The sequence below is a fragment of the Phyllostomus hastatus genome, unplaced genomic scaffold (assembly GCF_019186645.2).
Source record: "Phyllostomus hastatus isolate PE091 unplaced genomic scaffold, TTU_PhHast_1.1 phas_scaffold_129, whole genome shotgun sequence".
NCBI lineage: Eukaryota > Metazoa > Chordata > Mammalia > Chiroptera > Phyllostomidae > Phyllostomus > Phyllostomus hastatus.
The window spans coordinates 21,262,942-21,282,588 of NW_025334009.1; the positions used below are offsets into that span (position 1 = coordinate 21,262,942).

A 19,647-nucleotide genomic window follows, 5' to 3' on the forward strand; every position below is an offset into this window, starting at 1 on the left:
TCATTCTCAAATTGTGGTCTCTGGACCCAGGGCTCCAGCATCACCTGGGAATCTGGTATAAACACAAGATCTCAGGTCCCACTCCAGATCTATTCAATGAGAAATTTTAACCACCTTGGTGATGCTGATGCACAGTAAAGTTTGAGAACCACTGTCACACCAGCCAACTACTTTCATTAGTGCTGGATGGAACAAAAAGTGACCAACAGTAGTTTTAATAATAGAAATTTCATCTACCATTGAGTTTAATGTCTAAAGGGTCCCAAGACTTTGAACACAAGGAGAAAAAGCTTCCTAATGTTGAGCTAATTCTCATTTTCTAGAGAGAGTATGTAAAATATATATAATCAGAACCACCTGGTACTTTTCCAAAATACACATTTCCAAATGGCTCCTCAGAAGAGAGAAGGAACCAGTAGAAATGAGCATTTTTAACAAGTTCTCCAGGTGATTCTTTGCAACATGAAATTTACAATGGCTACAACCAGTGAATTCAAGCACAAACTGGTCTACAGTTGTATTTTTTTATTATATTTTATTGATTATGCTATTACACTTGTCCCAATTTTTCCCCCTTTTGCCCCCCTCCACCTAACAGCCCCCATTCCCTCAGGCAATCCCCACACCACTGTTCACATCCATAGGTCATGTGTGTAAGTTCTTTGGCTACTGCATTTCCTATAATGTACTTTACATCCCATGGCTATTCTATAACTACCTATTTGTACTTCCTAATCCCCTCACCTCTTTATCCATCCCCCCCACACACCTCCTATCTGGCATCCATCAAAACACTCTCCATTTTGCAAAGCTTCCCCTGGGCTTGCATGTCTATTTCCTTCACCAAATAAGGAAGGGTTTCTTTCATTATTTTTTGCAAATACATTTCCAATTTCTTGCTCTTTCTCTTCTCCTTCTGGCACCCCTAATGCAAATGTTGGAACATTTGAAGTTGTCCCAGAGCCTGCTTACAGTATCCGTGGTTTTTTGGATCTTTTTTCTTCTTCTTGTTCTGATTAGTTGTTTTTTGTTTCTTTATGTTCCAAATCACTGACTTGATTCTCACTTCATCCACTCTACTGTTGTTTGCCTGTAGATTGTTCTGTATTTCAGTTAGTGTATCTTTCATCTATGACTGGATCTTTTTTATGCTGTTGATGTCCTAAGTTCCTGGAGCACCCTTAAAACCAGTGTTTTGAACTCTGCATCTGATAGATTGCTTATTTCCATTTTGTTTAGTTCTATTTTCAGGAGTTTTAATCTGTTCTTTCATTTGGGCTATGTTTTTTTGTCTCCTCATTTTGGCAGCTTCCCTGTGATCATTTGTATGTATTAGAGTTGCTTTGACTCCGTGTCTTGGTAGTGTGCCCTAATGTAGTAGGTGTCCTATAGGGTCAGTGGCACAGTCTCCCCTATCACCCAAGCTGGGAACTCCATGGTGCCCTCTGTGTGGGGTAAGTACACCCTCCTTTTGCAGTTGAGACTTGATTGCTGTTGGCAGGTCAATGGGTGGAATTTACCCAGGCCAGTCAGGTGCAAAGACTAGCTGTTACCACTGACCATCAACCTGCACCCTCGATGGAGGATCAGCTGCGCAGGAGCAGGGTGGTAGTGCTCTGACATGGTCTGTAGCTGTCCACTGCATACACAATCTCTGGGGTTTCGCAGGTGATGCAGGTCAAGGTCAGCCCCCACCTGGATTCTGCCCAGTGCTACCCTGCGTGAGCTATAAAACAATCTACAGATGGCTGCTCTTGTGCTGGGCTTGGAGATTCCCAGGAGAAGCCAAGCTGTGAACCTACACTGGCTGCTGCTATTGCTGAGCCTGGAGCCATGTAGTAAGAGGTATGGGGGCTGAGGGCTCACTGAGGCCGGCTGTTGCTTGTTTGAAATTTAGCAAATTATAAAACATGAGCAAAGACCAGCCATTCATACAGAAAAGCCATTGTTCACAGTTTGGGTGGCCATAAACTGGGTGGGACAGAGCCTCAGGAGATCTCCAGGGCTGGGAAAACAGTGTTAGCAGGGTTGATGAAGTCTCAGATATGGAACCTGCCTACCAATGTGGCTCTGTGAGGGCGAGGGCGGGGGGGGGGGGCTGCTAAGAAAAGGGAAAGGGCTTCTGCCCACACTCCTGTGTAAGCAAAAACTAACCTCCTGCTCTTGCCTTGATGCCAGACACTTTAGTCCCTCCCAGTATGCCACTGGTGCCTTTCAAGCTGCTATGCAGGTGCTGGAACTCAGAGGGAGTAAATCTGAGTAAGTCTATGTGGGGGTTCTGTAAGGGGAACCGCTTGGGACTCCGGAAGTTTCTTCCAACTCAATCCCTACTGGTTTTTGCTGCCAGAAGTTATGGGGACCTATGTTCCTGGCACTGGAGCCCTGGGCTGGGGTCCTGGTGTGGGGCTAGGACTCCTCACTCCTGACGTACTCCTCCCAAATTCTTATCCACCACACATGGATGTGGGGCGAGCCAGTTCCACATCTCCAACCCTCCTACCAGTCTGGGTGGTTATGGTTTCTTTAATTCCATAGTTGTCAGACTTCCATTCAACTTGATTTCTGATGGTTCTGAGTGACAGCTATTCTGTATTTTAGGTATAATTTTGATGTGGCTGTGCGAGGAGGTGAGCCATATTTACCTATGCTGCCATCTTGACTGGAAGTCTCTTATCCTGACCTATAGTTATAAAGGTTAATGCTTCATTGACATAACTGCCTAACTACCCTTAATATACTATGAATCCAAACAGAAGCAATTTTAACCTGGAAGCGTATCAAATGCCATGTTCCAAGGTAAAACCCATGATGCCATCTGTTCTCATGAAACTTTAGAGGTTTGAAGTTCACATTAGAAATTCCACATGTTAACAAACTGCTGCTTTTTTCACACGTCTTCTCTCAGAATAGACTGTAAAGAAAAATATTATTCTTAGTCCTGAATAAATTCCCAAATGAAGGTCTCACAGCTATTTATTTTCTCTAACCTACTACGTGAAGTAGTAAATTCACTTCCTAAGACCTCAAGAGGATAAAAGATGAAAAAGTGATAGTTTTCCTTGGAAGACTTTCCTAGGGCCACCATTTGAGTCAGTCAGTTATATTCACAAGCCATTTGGACTACTTTAAAAAAAAAATTTAGAAATCAGAGCTATCCTGATGGCTTAAGAACTATTTAAAGCACTGACTCAGCAATAGAAGGTATTGTTTAACCCAAAATACATTTTCCTTTGCAAAAGTTCCAAGATCAAACCTAAGAAAAATTACTGAGCTATTATCAATCAAGATCCTATTCCTATCTTTAATTTAAAAGTTCAACAATCCTTTACAACAAGAATTTGTGCCAGCCACCATGGAATCAGAGATGGCCCATTAGAAGCAGCTACATTCACCTCGAAAGACCTTCTGTGCTGACTCAGTTGTCTGACAGCATCTACCCTTGCTACTAGAGACACCAATCTATAAACATGATGATTAACTACTCAAATGGGTTAAAGTTTAATTTCCTGTAAGGTACAGAGTACATCTAGTAATTCCTTAACCCAATGAAGAAATGAAAGTGAAAACTACAAGTCACCAACTACCTAACAAAAGAGTAAAATGACCCAATTTCACCTCGCATTTCATCCTCACAAGACCCCTGTGAATTAATTTCCAGTATCTCACATTATAGATGAGGAACTCAGAGCTCAGAGAGGTTAAGTAATACAGCTACTAAGTGGCAAGGCCAGGGTTGAAAGTCAAAGCTATCTAATTCCAGAGGGTGGACTATTATCTCTTCCTGAGAAGACCTGGGCAAACAAATCACTTTCAATCTCTCCAAACCTGAGTCATCTTCTATAAATGGGAAAAGCTGCCAGTTTTTACAAGACTGAAATGAAATGGTGTTCATAAATGAGGACTAATAAAGTGCTTTTTACACAGTTTTTGATGATAAAGCAAGAAAGGCAAAATCCCCGACCCAGCATGTCCCAACACCTTCAGAAACAGGCAGAATGTACTTCTTACTTAGATGCCTCAGGCTAAAATTAGCTGAGGCACAGTCTTCTCTATTTTTAGTTGAAAAGGACCCTGGAGCTGGGCCAGGTTCCCAGGCTAGGGCTTACCCAGTGGTCGACTTCAGACATGCCAGAAGTCAATATCCAATTTTGTCCTACTGGGAAGTACTCACTGTCCCTTCATAGACTGGGTTTTTCTTACCCCAGTTTTAGGCTTGCCAATCATCAAAACCCTCCTACTCCCACTGCCCACAATCCTGGAATGCATGCTTAAGTTCAAGTCATGACTACTTTTTTGTCTTAAAACAAAACATTTTTACCATCAAGAGACTTTAGTTTTCTCGTTTTAAAAGGTTATTATTAATAATTTCTACTCACAGGATGTTAGAGCAGATCTAACTGAAACACTGAATTTCCAACTGTGTCCTGAGTGTCAGTGCTCTAGTGAACAACACGGTGCCTTCCCTAAAAAGCTGTAACAGCCCAAATGGGGAAACAGCTATGTTAACCACTCATTCCAGTGCAACACAGGCACTGTTTCATATTATTGTCAACTGATGAGGATCCCACAAGAGCAGTACAGAAGGTAGAAATCAAGAGAGGCAAACAGCCAAGGTGACAATAAGTGGGATCTTGAAAAATATGTAAATTATTAAATAACGTACCATGTAAGAGATTATTTAAAATAACAAATAAAAAATGGAGTGACAAGAAACAGAGGTCTTATTTTGTAAAATGTGCTTTGTCTCCATGTAAGTGTAATCTAGTGTCATGGGGGGAAAAAAACAGATTGACTAACTAGATTCAAAAAGTAGAATGTTGAAACTGGAATGTTCTGCTGACACCTGCCCTTTTCCACCAGCTATCACCCTATACTACCACAAACCAAGTGGATCCTCATAGTATCTCCTTCATGGCCAAGAAGGCAGGACCACCAAGTTGTGCATATATACCTTCAAACATTATTTAAGCATAAACCCATTACAGTAGAGTAGTTAGCTTGTGCTCCTCAAATGGACTTTGTGAGTTCAAAACCTGGCTCTACCACTTGCCTAGGTCACTCGACTTCAATTAGCCCCTCATCTTCAAATGGTAACAAAAGTACTTTCCTTCATGGAATTGTGAGGTATCAAAGCAGTAACATGTGTAAAGGGCCTCGCGCACAGTAAATGCTCAATGGATACTGGTGATCATTATTTTACCATCATAGTACTGGAGGAGCTCAGTCAGAATAGTTCAAACAAAACGAAACCTCCGTATCCTTAGTTCCTTCAATTTGGAAGGTGTCAAATGACCAACTTCTTTCTCTGTAGGTTATTTCCACACTACCTTCTCAATCCCTTAACTGTACTAACTAGTCAAGCACCTGCCTCTTCACATCTGATTCTTTCCACTGTTGCACTGTTTCTCCTTCCAAATGAAGATTTCTTTACCCTTATCTCCCTCTGAAGTTTACTTTCCAAGTTTGGAGAAACACAACAGAATACAGATTTGTAAAGATATAAATTAATTATGTAGGAATGCTTTCTTAATTTCTAAAATATTAATTACAGCCAGGGTTAGTAAGTTTGCGCGATGAATTACTTAATGAACCTAGTATATGAAATGAAAACCTATCTGTGATAGCCTTGGCTGGGTAGCTCCGTTAGTGACAGAATCATCCCCCATATACCAACGATTGCCAGTTCAATCCTCAGTCTAGGCACATACAAGAATCAATCAATAGCCCTGGCTGGTGTGGCTCAGGGGAATGAGCGCCAGCCCGCAAACCAAAGGGTGGCCAGTTCAGGTTCAATTCCCTGTCGGGGCACATGTCTAGGTTGCTGGCCAGGTCTCCCGTTTGGTGTGTCTAGAGGTAACTGATTGATGTTTCTCTCCCTTTCTTTCTTCCACCCTCCCCTTCCCCCCTCTGTGAAAATAAAATCTTTTTAAAAAGAATCAACCAATGAATGCATAAGCAAGTGGAACAAACTGATGTTTCTGTCTCTTCCTCTCTCTAAAAAAAATCAATAAATTAAAAAAAATAAACTGTGACAAAATATGAGTCAATTTCTGCCACTTCTATTTCACATCTGTAATAAGCATAGAAAGGGTAGAGACACAATAGCATGAACTGTAGGACAGTTAAATAAAATGGTTACTGGTTAAGTGTGTATTTACTAATACAATGATATTAACCCAAAGGGAAAGGTTAGAGGTGTGCCAGTCAGCAATGAACTTGGCCCCACCCTAGTCAATATTTACAATTTGAAGAATGTAAAAGGGAATGCTTATCAAAACTCCCTCTGACAAAGGGCAGAAATTACTGATATACTAACAGCTGTCACAACTTGAACTTTGAGCCAAAAGGAACAAGAGAAAATTTAAGAAAGACGATTGCAAATTCCTGTTCTTAAAAGCCAAACAATTACCTGCACAGTGGATGAAACCTAGCTTCAAAAGTGCACATGAAAAGGTCCTGATTGCAAGGTTACTGTGAGTCAGCAAAGCAATATGCTACAAAAGCTAAGCCTGCCAGAGAATTCATTTGCAGCAGAATCCCAAACTTGGAACTTGGTAACTGTCCAACCATTTCCACAGGAGCCTGTTCATTTCTGGATGCTAAAGCCCCAAGGGCAACAAGGATAACAATCAGAAAGAAGGGGGGGGAACCCCACTGTGCTAGAAATACGGGATGAGAACTGGAAATAGAAGGGGAGTGGGGGAGGTGACAGTCCTCCAAAAGAAGTTTTATAATTTACAGCTGCAAAAGACAAAATTAAGATCAGTGATACTTTCCCATGAAGGTTCAAACCAGAAAAAATTTTATAATCACCTGAGCCTGCCCATATATGAGTCTGCAAAGCTCAGTTAGAGTAAGTTGATCCTAATAATCTCCAGACCCTATCAAGTAAGAGTTTAATTCCATGACAGCTTACCTAATTTTTTTTTAAATATCCTCAAAGGCTAAGTAGGCCCCCATAAGTAATTAAAATAGTTAGAAAATATTTTTACTGTTGGTGGAAAATTCACAACTCATCCATTATCAAGGCATGCTTTTTACAGCATACACTAACTTAAAAGCTGGCTTCTGTAACCTCACTGGCTTCAGGTATAAAGGCCATCATTTGAGCAGACAAAAGAGGAAAAGGAAGCAAAATATTGCTCTGTGGCACTGTAACAGGAAATGTAACAAGAAAAAAGATTTATAAAGCCAAACTGCTGATCAGGTTCAGTTAAGATCACTGACTTAAGGTTTTGAAAAACATCAAGTGAAATGAACAAGGACCAGTCTTACAGAAGGTCTCAGAGTCCAGTCACTTAGGACGTAGGACAACCTGAGTCATCCTGACCACACGCGTGAGCTGAATGATCAGCCATGGGTGTGAGCCATTCACAGTAAGGCTCCCAAACCAAGGGGATTTTCAGGCCGGTTTTTATAACTTAAGAAAAACATTTTTTTTTTTATTTTTAAACAGTGAAGCAACCTCATAACAAGGGCAGGTGTTGTCCCATCTGCCGGACGTTGCTTGGGATGTAAGCACTGAAGGTTCCTTAGAGGGTCTCGCGTCGTGGAAGTCCCACGCTTGTCCCGGGCACCTCCTTCGGCTTCCAGCACGTCCTCGCCCCACACTTCCTCCTCAGTATCCGCAAGGTCTGCGGCCTGTCTCCCTAGCCCCGCGCATCCAGGTCACCTCTACGGGGTGCGGACAGAGACCGAAGCACTGCGGCGTCTCAACCCTCCCCACCGAGCCGCGCGACCGCGGGGTTTCACGGCTCGCGCACGCGCGGCATCCTCCGCACTGTGCAACCCCGCGGGGGAGAAAGGAATTGCGTCCACGTCACAGCTCGGAGAGTTCCAAAGGGGCGGGGCCTCCCGGGAGGCAGCGGCGCTCCCCGCCGGCGCGCGCGCGCTCCCGCCCCCACGTGTCCCTGCGGCTCTGGGGAATGTGGGTCACAGAGGCGAGCGGCCTCACGTGTCCCCGCCCGCCGCCACCGCCTCAGCGCCCATTATGTAATGCCGCGTCACGCGCCCGCCCAGCCAACCGGTGCCCGCGCGCCGCAGAACGTAAACACAGCGCGCACGTGGCTCGCGCGGCCCGGCCATGTGAGGGGGGAGCCGGGCCGGCGCCACCGGGCCGCGCTGCGGCGTTGCAGGGAACGGTGAGGGCGACCGTGGGGCGGCCCGGGGGGGCGACGGGAACCGAGCTTGGGGCGGATGCGCAGCCTGGGGGCCTGGGGATACCCCGCGGGCCTGGGGACACCTTCGGCCTCCGCCCCCCGAAGTGCCCCAGCGGGCTCCGACCTTCCCCTCCGCCCGCCCCGACCCGCCTCAGTCCTCTTACCCGCATTCACCTCCATGGTACCCTCGGGGAGGGGGCCGAGGCCGACCGCTTCCCCGCAGCGGGGGCAGCTCCGCCTCCGCCTCCGCCTCAGCGCCGCGCCGCCCCGAGCTGGGGGCAGCGGTGGTCGCGGGGCCCCCTCATGGGCGGGGGAGGGCGGGGCGCCCGGGACCGGCGGCCGGAGAGCAGGCTGCAGAGAGAGGCGGCGGCGGTGGCCGCTGGCGAGCGGTGCTCCTCGCGGGGTCCCTGACAACAAAAGCGGCGGCGCGGAGGCTTCCTGCAGCCAGCGCACCGCGGCAGTGAGGGCGGCTGACGGGGAGGGCAGCCGCGACCATGTGACCCGCGCACACCCCCCTCCCTCCGCCCGCCCCTCGCTGGCCGCTGCGGCGACTCCGCCCCCTCCCCGCCTCCTCACCCCCCTACCCTCTCCCCCATGCCCGCCCTTTCCTCTGCTTCTCCCTCCTTTCTTTCATCCCCTTTCCCCTTCTTTTGTCCATTTCCCCGCTCTCCACATCCCTTGTTTCCCCTCCACCGCCCCCACCCATCTGACCTTCCCGCCTCCGGCGGGGAGCTCCCTCCACGCCCCCCTCCCAGGCCTGCTGCCCCGAACCTCAAATCACCTCGAACGGTTCCCGAGGACCGCCCCTTGGCGCCGAACAGACCGGCTTTTCAGGACCCCGGGTTGTGCCAACTTGGCTCCGGCTAGCCCAACGCCTGACCTCCCCCGTAGGTCCCGCTCTCCCACCCGACAGACCTCTAAACGCTGGGATCCCTGAGGGCACAGCCCGTTCCTCTTCCGTCTTCGTGCGCTGGGGGATGTCATCCAACTCCGTAGCTTAAGCAGACCTACGTTCTGAAGATTGTCCAATTTACATTTCAAACGTGGCTTCTCCACTGAGCTCCAGATTTCTGCATCCAGCAACACGTTTGGTTATGTCCTGTTGATGTTCCTAGGCATCTCAAATGTAAGATGTAGCCAGTGTATGTGTCAAAATTCAGGGAATGCGCACTTAAGATTTGTGCATTTCACTTTGTATGTAAATTTTACATAAAAAGAAAAAACGACCCAAATGACATGAGTGCTGAGGTATGCAGCGAGAATGGCACTGATATGGGCGATTTAAATGCACTGCAAAAGGAAGATGAGCTGATGGGTGGAGGCGTGGATAAATGGACAGCAGTTCATAGTAAGATCTTAGTTGTAGATGTTGTACATGGGTATTCACTGTAAAATTCCAAATTGCTCTCTCGAAATGTTCAGTGTAAAATGTTGAAGGAAAGTAATATATATTTTTACATGTGTAACACTCCTTCCCCAACCACTATTTCATGTCACACAGGTTTCTTCGCCACTTTAATCTTTACTAATTTGGTAAATCTGTTAGTTCCTGAAGCCAGCAAGTTAGGGTGTTTGGTTCTCGGTTTTCCCCCTTCCCTTTTATCCTTCAATCAATCCATTAACAAATCTGAGCTATTCTACCTTCCTGGTATGTCTTTAACCTCTGTGCTTCTCACCATCTGCATTGCTATTAGTCTAGCAGGGCTGTCCAACCTTTTGGTGTATCTGAGCCACACTAGAAGAAGAGTTGTCTTGGACCACACATTAAATACGTTATGACACGTAACCACACACACAAAAAAAGCTCATAATGTTTTAAGTAAATTTACAGTTTTGTGTCGGGCCGCATTCATAGCCATTCTTAGCTGCATGTGGCCTGTGGGCTGCAGGTTGGACACCCTCTGCCAGTGGTTTTTCAGCCCGTGTGCCACAGAATCTTTAAAACATGCAATCAATACCTGACTATTTAGTCAGGGGCACTGACCTCTTTTCCCATAGATTGTCAAACATTTTAAATAGCCAACACAATAGCCATTTGGTGTGAGTGAAAGAAAATTATACCTACTTTGTCAGATCAACCAAAAACACATTTTTTGGTGTGCCGTGGAAATTTAGTAATTTATGTGTGCCATGACATGAAAAAGGTTGAAAATCACTGTTCTAGACCAAACCACCATCAGCTGTTGCCTGGGCTGCTGTGATAGTTCCTGACAGGAGGGAATGCTCCTAGTATCCACCTACAGTCACTTCCCCCCAGTCAGTGTTATTTTTTTTAAATGTGAATGAGATCTGATTGCTTGAACCCTCCAATAGCTTCCCATTGTGCTTTGAAAAAAATCCAATGCCCTCCCTTGGCCTACAAAGCCCTGCACAAACCATGGCCCTACTTCTCTTTCCAAGGCCCTCATGCCACCCTTTAAACACAGTTCTCTAACCACAATGGTCCTGTTTTCTTCCCTACCTCACAGCTTTTTACCCTATATGGTGCTGATGCAAGAGTTCCCCAGACTACACTTTGTTGCTTGCTTTTTCCATTTTATGTATCAAGCACCATCTGCTTGGGTAACATGAGGTCAATATGAACAGTCTAGAAGGCAAAAAAGAAGTCATAAAAGGATAACGGTTCTGAAAAGGTTACATACTGTATGGTTCTCACTATATGACATTCTGGAAAGGGCATAAAGTGGATATGGTAAAAAAAATATCATTGGTTGCCAGGAGTTGGCGGGGGAGAGAGGAATGAAGAGGCAGAGCACAGGTGATTTTTATGGCAATGAAACTGTTTTGTATACTACAATAATGGACACATGAATAGTCATAGAAACTATGGACTTTGGATGATTATGGTGTGTCAATATAAGTTTATTGGTGGTAAAAAAAAATGTACCACTGTGGTATGGGATGTTGATAGTGGGGGAGGCCATGTGTGTTTATAGAAACTGACAGGATATGGGAACTCAGTGCTTTCCATTCAATCTTGTGAAACTAAAACTGCTCTTAAAAATAGAGTCTATTTTTAAAAAGAGACAGAGGATACTACATTTAAATTTGAAAAAGAGAAGCATCAAAGTGGAAATAAGCCATTGCAAAGGAATTAAGACACTCTCTTCCATAATAATGCCTATGAAATGAAATCTGTCTCTCAGCCTCACATTTTTTTAAAAGGTCACCTCCTTCTATGAGGCTTTGTGAGTAACAATCAGAGGCTATAAAGCTATCACCCAGGTCAGTCCCCCGCCACACTGGTGGCCCCGGGAAACATGCTGGGTTCATCAGTGCCACAGGAGGATGCTGAGTGGCATCCAGGTTGCACAGTCCTGGAGTGCTGTAGCTGCAGTGGATATTGCCTTTTGCTGTTGTCATTCTAAGGAGCCTCTGTTAATAATCTCGTGGAGTCTATGGCTCAGTCTATAAAAATCTCAAAACTATTCATAGTGGATTTCTACCTACTACACCTTCCTCCTTCCTCTGACCAAATAATAATGCTGTTGACTTAAGTGGCTATGTCTTCAAAAGTCATCTGTTTAAAAAAATGCAAATGTTTTCCTGGGAAAGGTACTTCATTAACCCTTATATTCCACAAACACCAGCACCCTGGGAAACGGAACACACCAGGTCACTCTGGGTGTGGATAAAGGAAGGAAGAACTTAAATATTAGAGCCCTCTAAGCCCAAGATCAAGGTAAACAAGCCAAGTGAGGCACTACAGTATGAGGACCTGGTAGAAGGAGAGGTATTGGGGGATGAAGAGGGCGGAGATGGAGTTTCCTTAAAGTTAAGGCCAGTTCAAAACATTTTAAGGTCATTCCTCATGTAAAAATGCTCTAATGAATATTTTAGTTCACAATACCACAGTAATGTCCACTTAAATCTCACCTTCCTTGTACTCTAGGTCAGCAATTCTCAAGTATTTTGATTTCAGAACCCTTTTACACTCTTAAAAGTATTGAAGACCACAAAGTGCCTTTTTATAGGCTATAGTTGTGACATTTACCAATACCTATTAGAGATTAAGTGAGAGAATTGTTGAAAACACAAGAATGCACAGCATATATGAGGTCTGTCCAGAAGAAGTCCAACCATTGTAATATAACAGGAACGGTTTGTGCCACATCAGTGTAACCTGGCAGCCAAGGAGAGTGGACTGGAATGTGCATGTGTGAACAGTGATGACTTCACTGTACTAGTCAGTAGAGGCAGTAGACACGGTTGAATAAACATGTGTACTGTGTGGCCATTGCATTCAAAATGACTGAGCTAGTAGAGCAACGAATCTGCATCAAATTTTGTGTTAAGCTTGAACACAAATAGTTATTCCATGGAAACTATTCAGATGATTCAGAAGGCTGCAGCTATGGGCAACTGGTGATCGGCAGCTTCATCACGATAGCACGCCTGCTCATGTACCGCATCTCGTGCAGAGTTTTTTGGCAAAACATCAAATCACCCAGTTGATTCACCACCCCCCTACAGCCCAGATTTGGTGCCCCAGACTTCTGGCTTTTCCCAAAACTACCATAAAATCACCTTTGAAAGGGAAGAGAAAAAAAGAAAGGGAGAGAGGGAAGGAAGGAAGGAAGGAAGGAAGGAAGGAAGGGGTATCAAACTGCCAGTGAGCTTCAGGAAAATACCCTGGATAGAGCAGCTGATGGCAGCTGGAAGAACTGTGTGAGGTCCCAAGGTGCCTACTTTGAAGGGGACTGAGGCATCATTGTCCTATATACAATGTTTCTTGTATCTTGTATCTTCTTCAGTAAATGTCTCTATTTTTCAGTGCATGGCTGGATACTTTCTGGGCAGACCACCTGGTATGTCACAGAGCAGTGACATCATGACATGTTAACAAACAGTTGCAATTGGTATTCATCATGATGTTTGTGATGTGCCCTTTTCCAGGCTCTCTTTTTCTTTATTGTTATGGTTATAGTCCTAGTTTCTGTATCATCCCCAATGCTGAATCAAAGTTTGCCTTTATTTTAAATTCCAAAATTTGTCTATATGTATTTTTCCCTTAATAAAATTACTATATTTACATTTGTTTACATGATATGAGGATGTAACAACACACACTGATTAAGCCAGAATACAGGGATTCATGACTAATAATGCACTAAAAATATGAAAATTAAAAATAAGACTTTTAATTAGATGTATACAGTGACTCTATAAAACAATAAAACAGAAACACAGAATTAGTAGCTAAAGGATCAGGCAATTCTGAATATTAGCTAAATGGAGGTGCTTCCATTTAGCTAATATTGTGGGAAATAAAATAATAATAATACCATTGTATTATTATATTGTAATGGTATTACAATATAATAATGTGAGAAATAAAAACCACAAAATCAAGAACTTAATTTTTATATTTTTCTGTGTCTCCCATAACTGTCAATTTTAATTCTTATGATGATAAAAATAGAGTTAGTATTTCACTTCACCTGGATAGCTCCAATTTATCACATCCTTGGGACCTAGAAAGCAAGAATATTTTCTTTTTTGGCAAAATAATACCATTTATAGTGCATCTGATCACCACCATGTAGCATCACTGAATATAATAATTAATCATAGACTCAGTCCACTTTTGTTCTCCCAACTCTGTTTATACTATTAACTGCCCCACTTATTGGTGCTAATTCTTGGTGTATCACCTACCAATCTATAGTGGCAACATTTAATGGCTCAGCTCAGCAGGACTTGAATTCTATCTAACACAGAAGAAAAATGTAACTACATTATAAGTAAATAATAAACAATTTTGATTTAATTACCAGTTCTTATTTACATAAGAATCAGTAGGTAAATTATGTCTTCTCATTTTGCCTTCATAAAATGTTCAAATAAATGCATCAAAATTATATCTGTACAAAAAATAAATCATTCAAATTGAATCAAGTCATTGATTCCAGCAAGATCTATGATGAGTTTATGTGCAATACTAGAACCAATGCACACATCCAACACATACTATAATACAGTAATAACATCTTACAAGACAAAGTGGTTAAAGTAAAACATAAATATAGTCCTGCCAAAAGAGTCAAGTTGTACTTAACAGAAAAATATTTTATACTGATCCAGTTTTTTTAATTTAAACTTAAATTAGTTAAATAAAAATGTAACCCCTCATTTGCACTAGTCATATTTCAAGCGTCAAAAGTCACATGTGACGGGCAGTAACCATATTGGTCATTTCAGATTTATAGCCTTTCTTACTCTTCCTGCGTCACTGTGGTAAATTGTTATTCTAGGAGATTGCTCATGAATAAGTTTTCAAATTTGTTGAAATAAACATCTTTAGTTTCTCTTATTATCTCTTTCATCTCTATGGGTTCTATAGTTCCTCATTCTTAATTTTGTTTATTTGTAAATTTTCTATTTTTGGTTTTTTCCTTAATCAGTCCTACTAGAGATGTATCCCTTAGTTTTTCAAAGGCTCAATTTCTGTTTTTATCAACTCACTATATTTGTTTTCAATTTCACTGATTTCTGTTCATTATCTTGATCTCTCTCCTTCCGTTCTCTCTTAATCTGATTTTCCTAATTTTCTAATTTTGACATTTACCTTATTAATTTTGCTTCGGCTGGCCAAAGTCAGCTTCTCTTGTAACTAAGGAAACCTCACCGGCAGAACTGATTCCACTCATTATCCACACATGTTATAGGGAATGTTCCAGTCACTACTGTGGTATAACAAATCACCCCTAACTTAGTAGTTTAAAACAGCAGCAATCATTTTATTATATCTGATGGTTTCTATGAATCAGGAATTTGAGGATCTCCAGGCTGAGCATTTCTGGCTCTGGGTTTCTTGTCACCGGTGACAATCAGAGAGCAGGTGGAGCCGGAACAGCAGGGGGCTGGAGCAGCTGGGGACTACCCTGGTCTTTTTCTCTGCAAACAGTTGCAGGGTTTCTCCACAGGATCTGTCTATGTGTGCTACTTTGGGGCTCCCTCACACCATGGTGGCCTCAGGGCAGTCAGACTGCCTACAGGGCAGGGCAGGGCTCTGGTACCAGTGTTCCAGAGAACAAGGTGGAAGTTGCATCACCTTTTCTGACCAAACCTCAGAAATCGTGCAACATCAATTTAGGGCATTACTGGTTGCAAAGGAGTTATAAGAACACCCAGATTAGAGGGTTGACACGTGGACCTCAGGGGCATCAAGGTCATACTTTGAATAGCATGTGAGATGGAACATATTGTTCCAGCTACCACTGTTTAAACTGAACAATTTTCAAGAAAAACACATATACTAGTCAAACTCGATATCAGGACTACATTACAGTGTCAAACTTTAAGATTTTTTACATGGCAGCATTTTCTAGGTGTTGGCGGAAAGAGAAAGGATGCTCCAGAGAAAGGAGTGAGTCGGATAATAAATGGGACACAGAAAGGTCCCCACATCACGTGATGGTTTCACTCGTTTTTTGTTGTTGTTGTTTATTCTTTGTGCAGCTAAAGGTCTGTAGAATGACATTTCAAATACAGACCCAGTCTCTGGGGTATTCCGAGTCCTTTATTATCCATCATCAGTAACACCTTATGGCGTCAGAATGGAAATGCTTTTTCAGAGGACCATCTAGTAGGAAAAAAGGGTTATGTCCACATGAAACGAGGGCAATCTATACAATATTACATAAAAATCCAGGAAAACCCACCATGGGAACCATCTGGCCCAAGATGCAGAGTGGGAAAAGAGCTAATGCAATTTGGAAACCCTGGCTGATTTTTTAAAAAATGCTCCATTGAATTAATAACATACTAAACAGAAATTTGAAAAAAATGGAAATAAAAAAGAAATATTTTGTGGCAGCTCAATAAACAAAAAGCTACAACAAATGCCTGATTATCTTCAGTACTCTCTATCACAGTTTGAAAAAATCTACAATACTCTCTCCCTGGGAGGGGGAAAAGAAGACAAAAACATCAAATATCAAAAATCTAGTTCTAACAACAAGGTATGCTGCCTCACTAAAGGAACAATATGTATTGCTGACTCTCTCACTAATTTTCCCATCTAATTTTCTTACTTATTCTTTTGAAAACCTCTCCCAGAAGTGTCATCTGTCCTACTGTGACCTCCATCCATTAATTGACTGTTCTTCTAAATTCTCTTTCCCAAATTATCATGAACACTCAGAGGGGTCTTACAGATAAGCAGCACCTCCTTTTTCAGCAATCAACTCCTCCCTCCTCAACCTCAGTTTATCAACAACTCTCCTCACCTGGTTAATTCCTTATGCTTTATTCCTTCACTGGGAAGGCAACCTAGACTAGTGGTACTCAAAGTGTGGTTACTGGATCAGTGGCATCAGCATCACCTGGGAACTTGATAGAAATGCAATTTCTCAGGTTCCACCTCAGACCGAGTGAATCAGAAACTTTGCCTGCGTCGCCAGCAATGTGATTCTGATGCGCTCAAGTTCGAGAACCTGGGTTCAGAAAGCCAGCAGCATTCCAGGGCTATGGGCCCATGTGATTAACCGTACAAGGCTGGTGTCTACCTCTTTCCACATTTTCTGCGCCATTCCTCCAAGTGAGCAGGATTTGTGCCCTGCAGTGTGTATGTAATAGGACACGATGTAATGTGGCAGGACAGAATCTAAATGCATGCATGAAACTATGCAAGAATTTTCTGCATGAATGCAAAGCCCATATTGCCTCGGCTTCTGACTTCAGTTCTTTCTCCAGCCTGGATGCATTTCCGCCCATAGACTCTAAGAGAAACCTGCTAGTCTCATGAATTGGATATGCTTTTCACTAATAAGTCTTTAATAATTATCTATCTATAGATTTATCAACATTCTAGAAAATGAATTTATTTTTAAGGCTTAGACTCCTCTCCTTTCTGGCTGTGAAGGAAAAACAAAATGTTCTAATTGTGGTAAAAATAGGATAATCATTTAAATGTCAGTTAATATCCAGGACCATCTTTTAGCTTCTAAATTCATATAAAAACTCATTTCTTCCCTGTCTGGTGTGGCTTGGTTGGTTGGAACATCATCCCTTAAACCAAAGGGTCATGGGTTCGATTCCCAGTCAAGGCACATATCTGGGTTGTGGATTACACACCCCAGTCAGGGCGTGTGCAAAAGGCAGCCCATCAATGTTTCTCTCTCACATCAATGTTTCTCTCCCTCTCTGACTCCCTCTCTTCCTCTCTCTCTAAAACCAATAGGCATATCCTCAGATGAGGATAAAAATAAAAACAAAACTCATTTCTCCTCCTCATGATGCAGCCCTATAGAAGAAAGTTGGAGGAGAAACTTCTTACCAGTTACACTGTAACAAACAAACTGCATACTGATTTTTCATGTCTGGATTCTACCGTTTTAAGGCAATGCATTGGGAGGTCCAAAGACTTTACAACTTGTGAGTAACCTATTAGGCTTTTGGACTAGGAAATCTTTTTTGTATGGGTCTTCTCTCAGTGTTAGGAGAGAGGCCAAATGTAATTTCTTCAGAGGAAGGCAAAGAGGCACATTTGTCTTCTACTACCTCGCTATTCAAAGTGTGGTTCTGGACCAGCAGCATAGGCATCATCTAGGCACCAGTAAGAACTGCAGAAACTCAAGCCCCACCTTACACTTACTGAATTAGAATGTGCATGTCCACCAGGGCTCCAGCTGATTTGTGTGCACAATGCAGTTTGACAAGCCCAGCTACCAAGGGGACAGAGGCTTTGCAGCAGGAGTGCCTCTAGAGGGATGTGGTTGGCAGCCTTTTAAAAGTCCCCCAATGACCCCCGCCTCCCAGTATACACTCCCTTTGGACCTACTAACTGCTTCTAAAAATAGAGTACAGTGAAAGTGAGGGGCTGTCACTCTGACCATGTTATAAAAGACTGAGACATATCTTGCTCAAAATGTCTCTTTCTGGCTCTTCTCACCTGCTCACCTGCATGCTGCGATGTAGTGAGCTGCCCTACCGAAGGACTCATGTGGTGAAGGACTGTCAACGGGGAATAAGGAACTGGATCCTACAGGGTAGATTAAGATATTCTCAGGCAGGTATGTTTTCAAAAAAAAACCCCTCCCATTCTATATACTTTTTCTTAGAAAGGTACTAAGGTGATGTAATGTAGATTAGGAGGATAGTGAGAAGAGGTGTGTGTGTGTGTGTGTGTGTGTGTGTACAGGAAGAGAAGTGTGTGTGTGTTTCCTGTCATGTCTGTGACAGGAAAGTGTTATTTACATGCCCATTTTCCACAATAGAAAGCTGATAGACAATGACTAACGTTTATGAATAAAAGAAACAGTATTTTAAAGACATCATTTAGAAATAAGGAAATATTTAAAAAGTTAAAGCTGGGGACCAAAGGATGGGGAAGGGTAGGGCAGGGAATTACTGTTACTCATCATAAACCTTATAGTACTATTTGATTTCTTAATATATATATGAATTTATTAATTTGTTAAAAATTAAAAATTACTTTAGCTTTGATTGGTGTGACTCAGTGGATTGAGTGCCATCCTGGAAATCAAAGTGTCCACAATTTGATTCCCTGTCAGGGCACATGCCTGGGTTGCGGGTCAGGTCCCCAGTAGGAGGCACTCAAGAGGTATCTACACACTGATGTTTCTCTCCTCTCTTTCTCCTTCCCTTCCCTTCTCTAAAAAGAAATAAGTAAAATCTTAAAAAAAAAAGAAAGAAAAAAATTACTTGAAAGACAAAAACTGTCCAGCTCCCCTTAGACACCACAATCTTTCTAAATAATTTGAGAATATGTACAGCTGATTCACAGCTGTTATTAGGTGTTCAAATAGCATTCACTGGTCTCATTTCTGGCCAGGATTACTGAGGAAAATCAGTCTTCTTCTTTCTTCCACGTTAAAAGATAGAGAATCCTTTGACACTATAATTCCATTTCTGGGAATCTAGCCTAACAAAATAATCATAAATATAGAAAAAAATGTATGTGAAATGATATATGATGCTGTTTATATATTACTACAAAATTGGCAAATTCTTAACTGCCAACCAAAAGCAAACATGAGTAAATCCCCCTCAGACTCTAAAAAGAATATTTATGAAGATGAAGTAATCATGTAAAAATGTTGATAATCTAATGCTAAGTGAAAAACATCGATGAAAAATTACATGTGAAGGATTATTACAACTATTTTTTAAGTTTCTATGTATTAAAAAATGATTGGAAAATTACACCAAAATGTGTACAATGGTTTTGTTTCAATGCTGATATTATGGATGATTTTTTCCTTTTACTTTGTGCATTTTTAGAAAAAGTAAAAAATTTTATATTAACAATATAATTAAAATACATAAAATATGAATTAAAATTCATTTTTATGGTAAAAACTTTTGGGGGACTTAATTTTTATTCTACCAATCTAGCACTGATGTTTTCACACAGTGACTTGTTCAACAGCCATCATTGCAAACCCATATATAGTTGACTCTTTGACAAGTTTATAAAAGCAAACATTTTAATTAAAAAAAATTTTTAAATTTATTTTAGAGA

General features: G+C 42.3%; 1 protein-coding gene across 3 annotated transcripts in view; it reads right to left on the reverse strand.

The window, feature by feature from the left end:
• The window catches only part of NR1D2 (nuclear receptor subfamily 1 group D member 2), a 32,738-nt gene extending 24,097 nt beyond the window's left edge, over window positions 1-8,641 (reverse strand). The window contains exons 1-2 of one of the 3 annotated variants that reach the window (XM_045856616.1): window positions 8,324-8,641; window positions 2,767-2,911 (exon numbers count right to left, since the gene is read on the reverse strand). In XM_045856616.1, coding sequence (XP_045712572.1) covers window positions 2,767-2,815 — 49 coding nt within the window. In that variant the 5' untranslated portion in view covers window positions 2,816-2,911; window positions 8,324-8,641. Of the gene's footprint in view, window positions 1-2,766; window positions 2,912-7,465; window positions 7,879-8,323 lie in introns of those variants that run through there. The other 2 variants (XM_045856617.1, XM_045856618.1) reach the window with 2 other exon arrangements.
• Window positions 8,642-19,647: the final 11,006 nt, after the last annotated feature.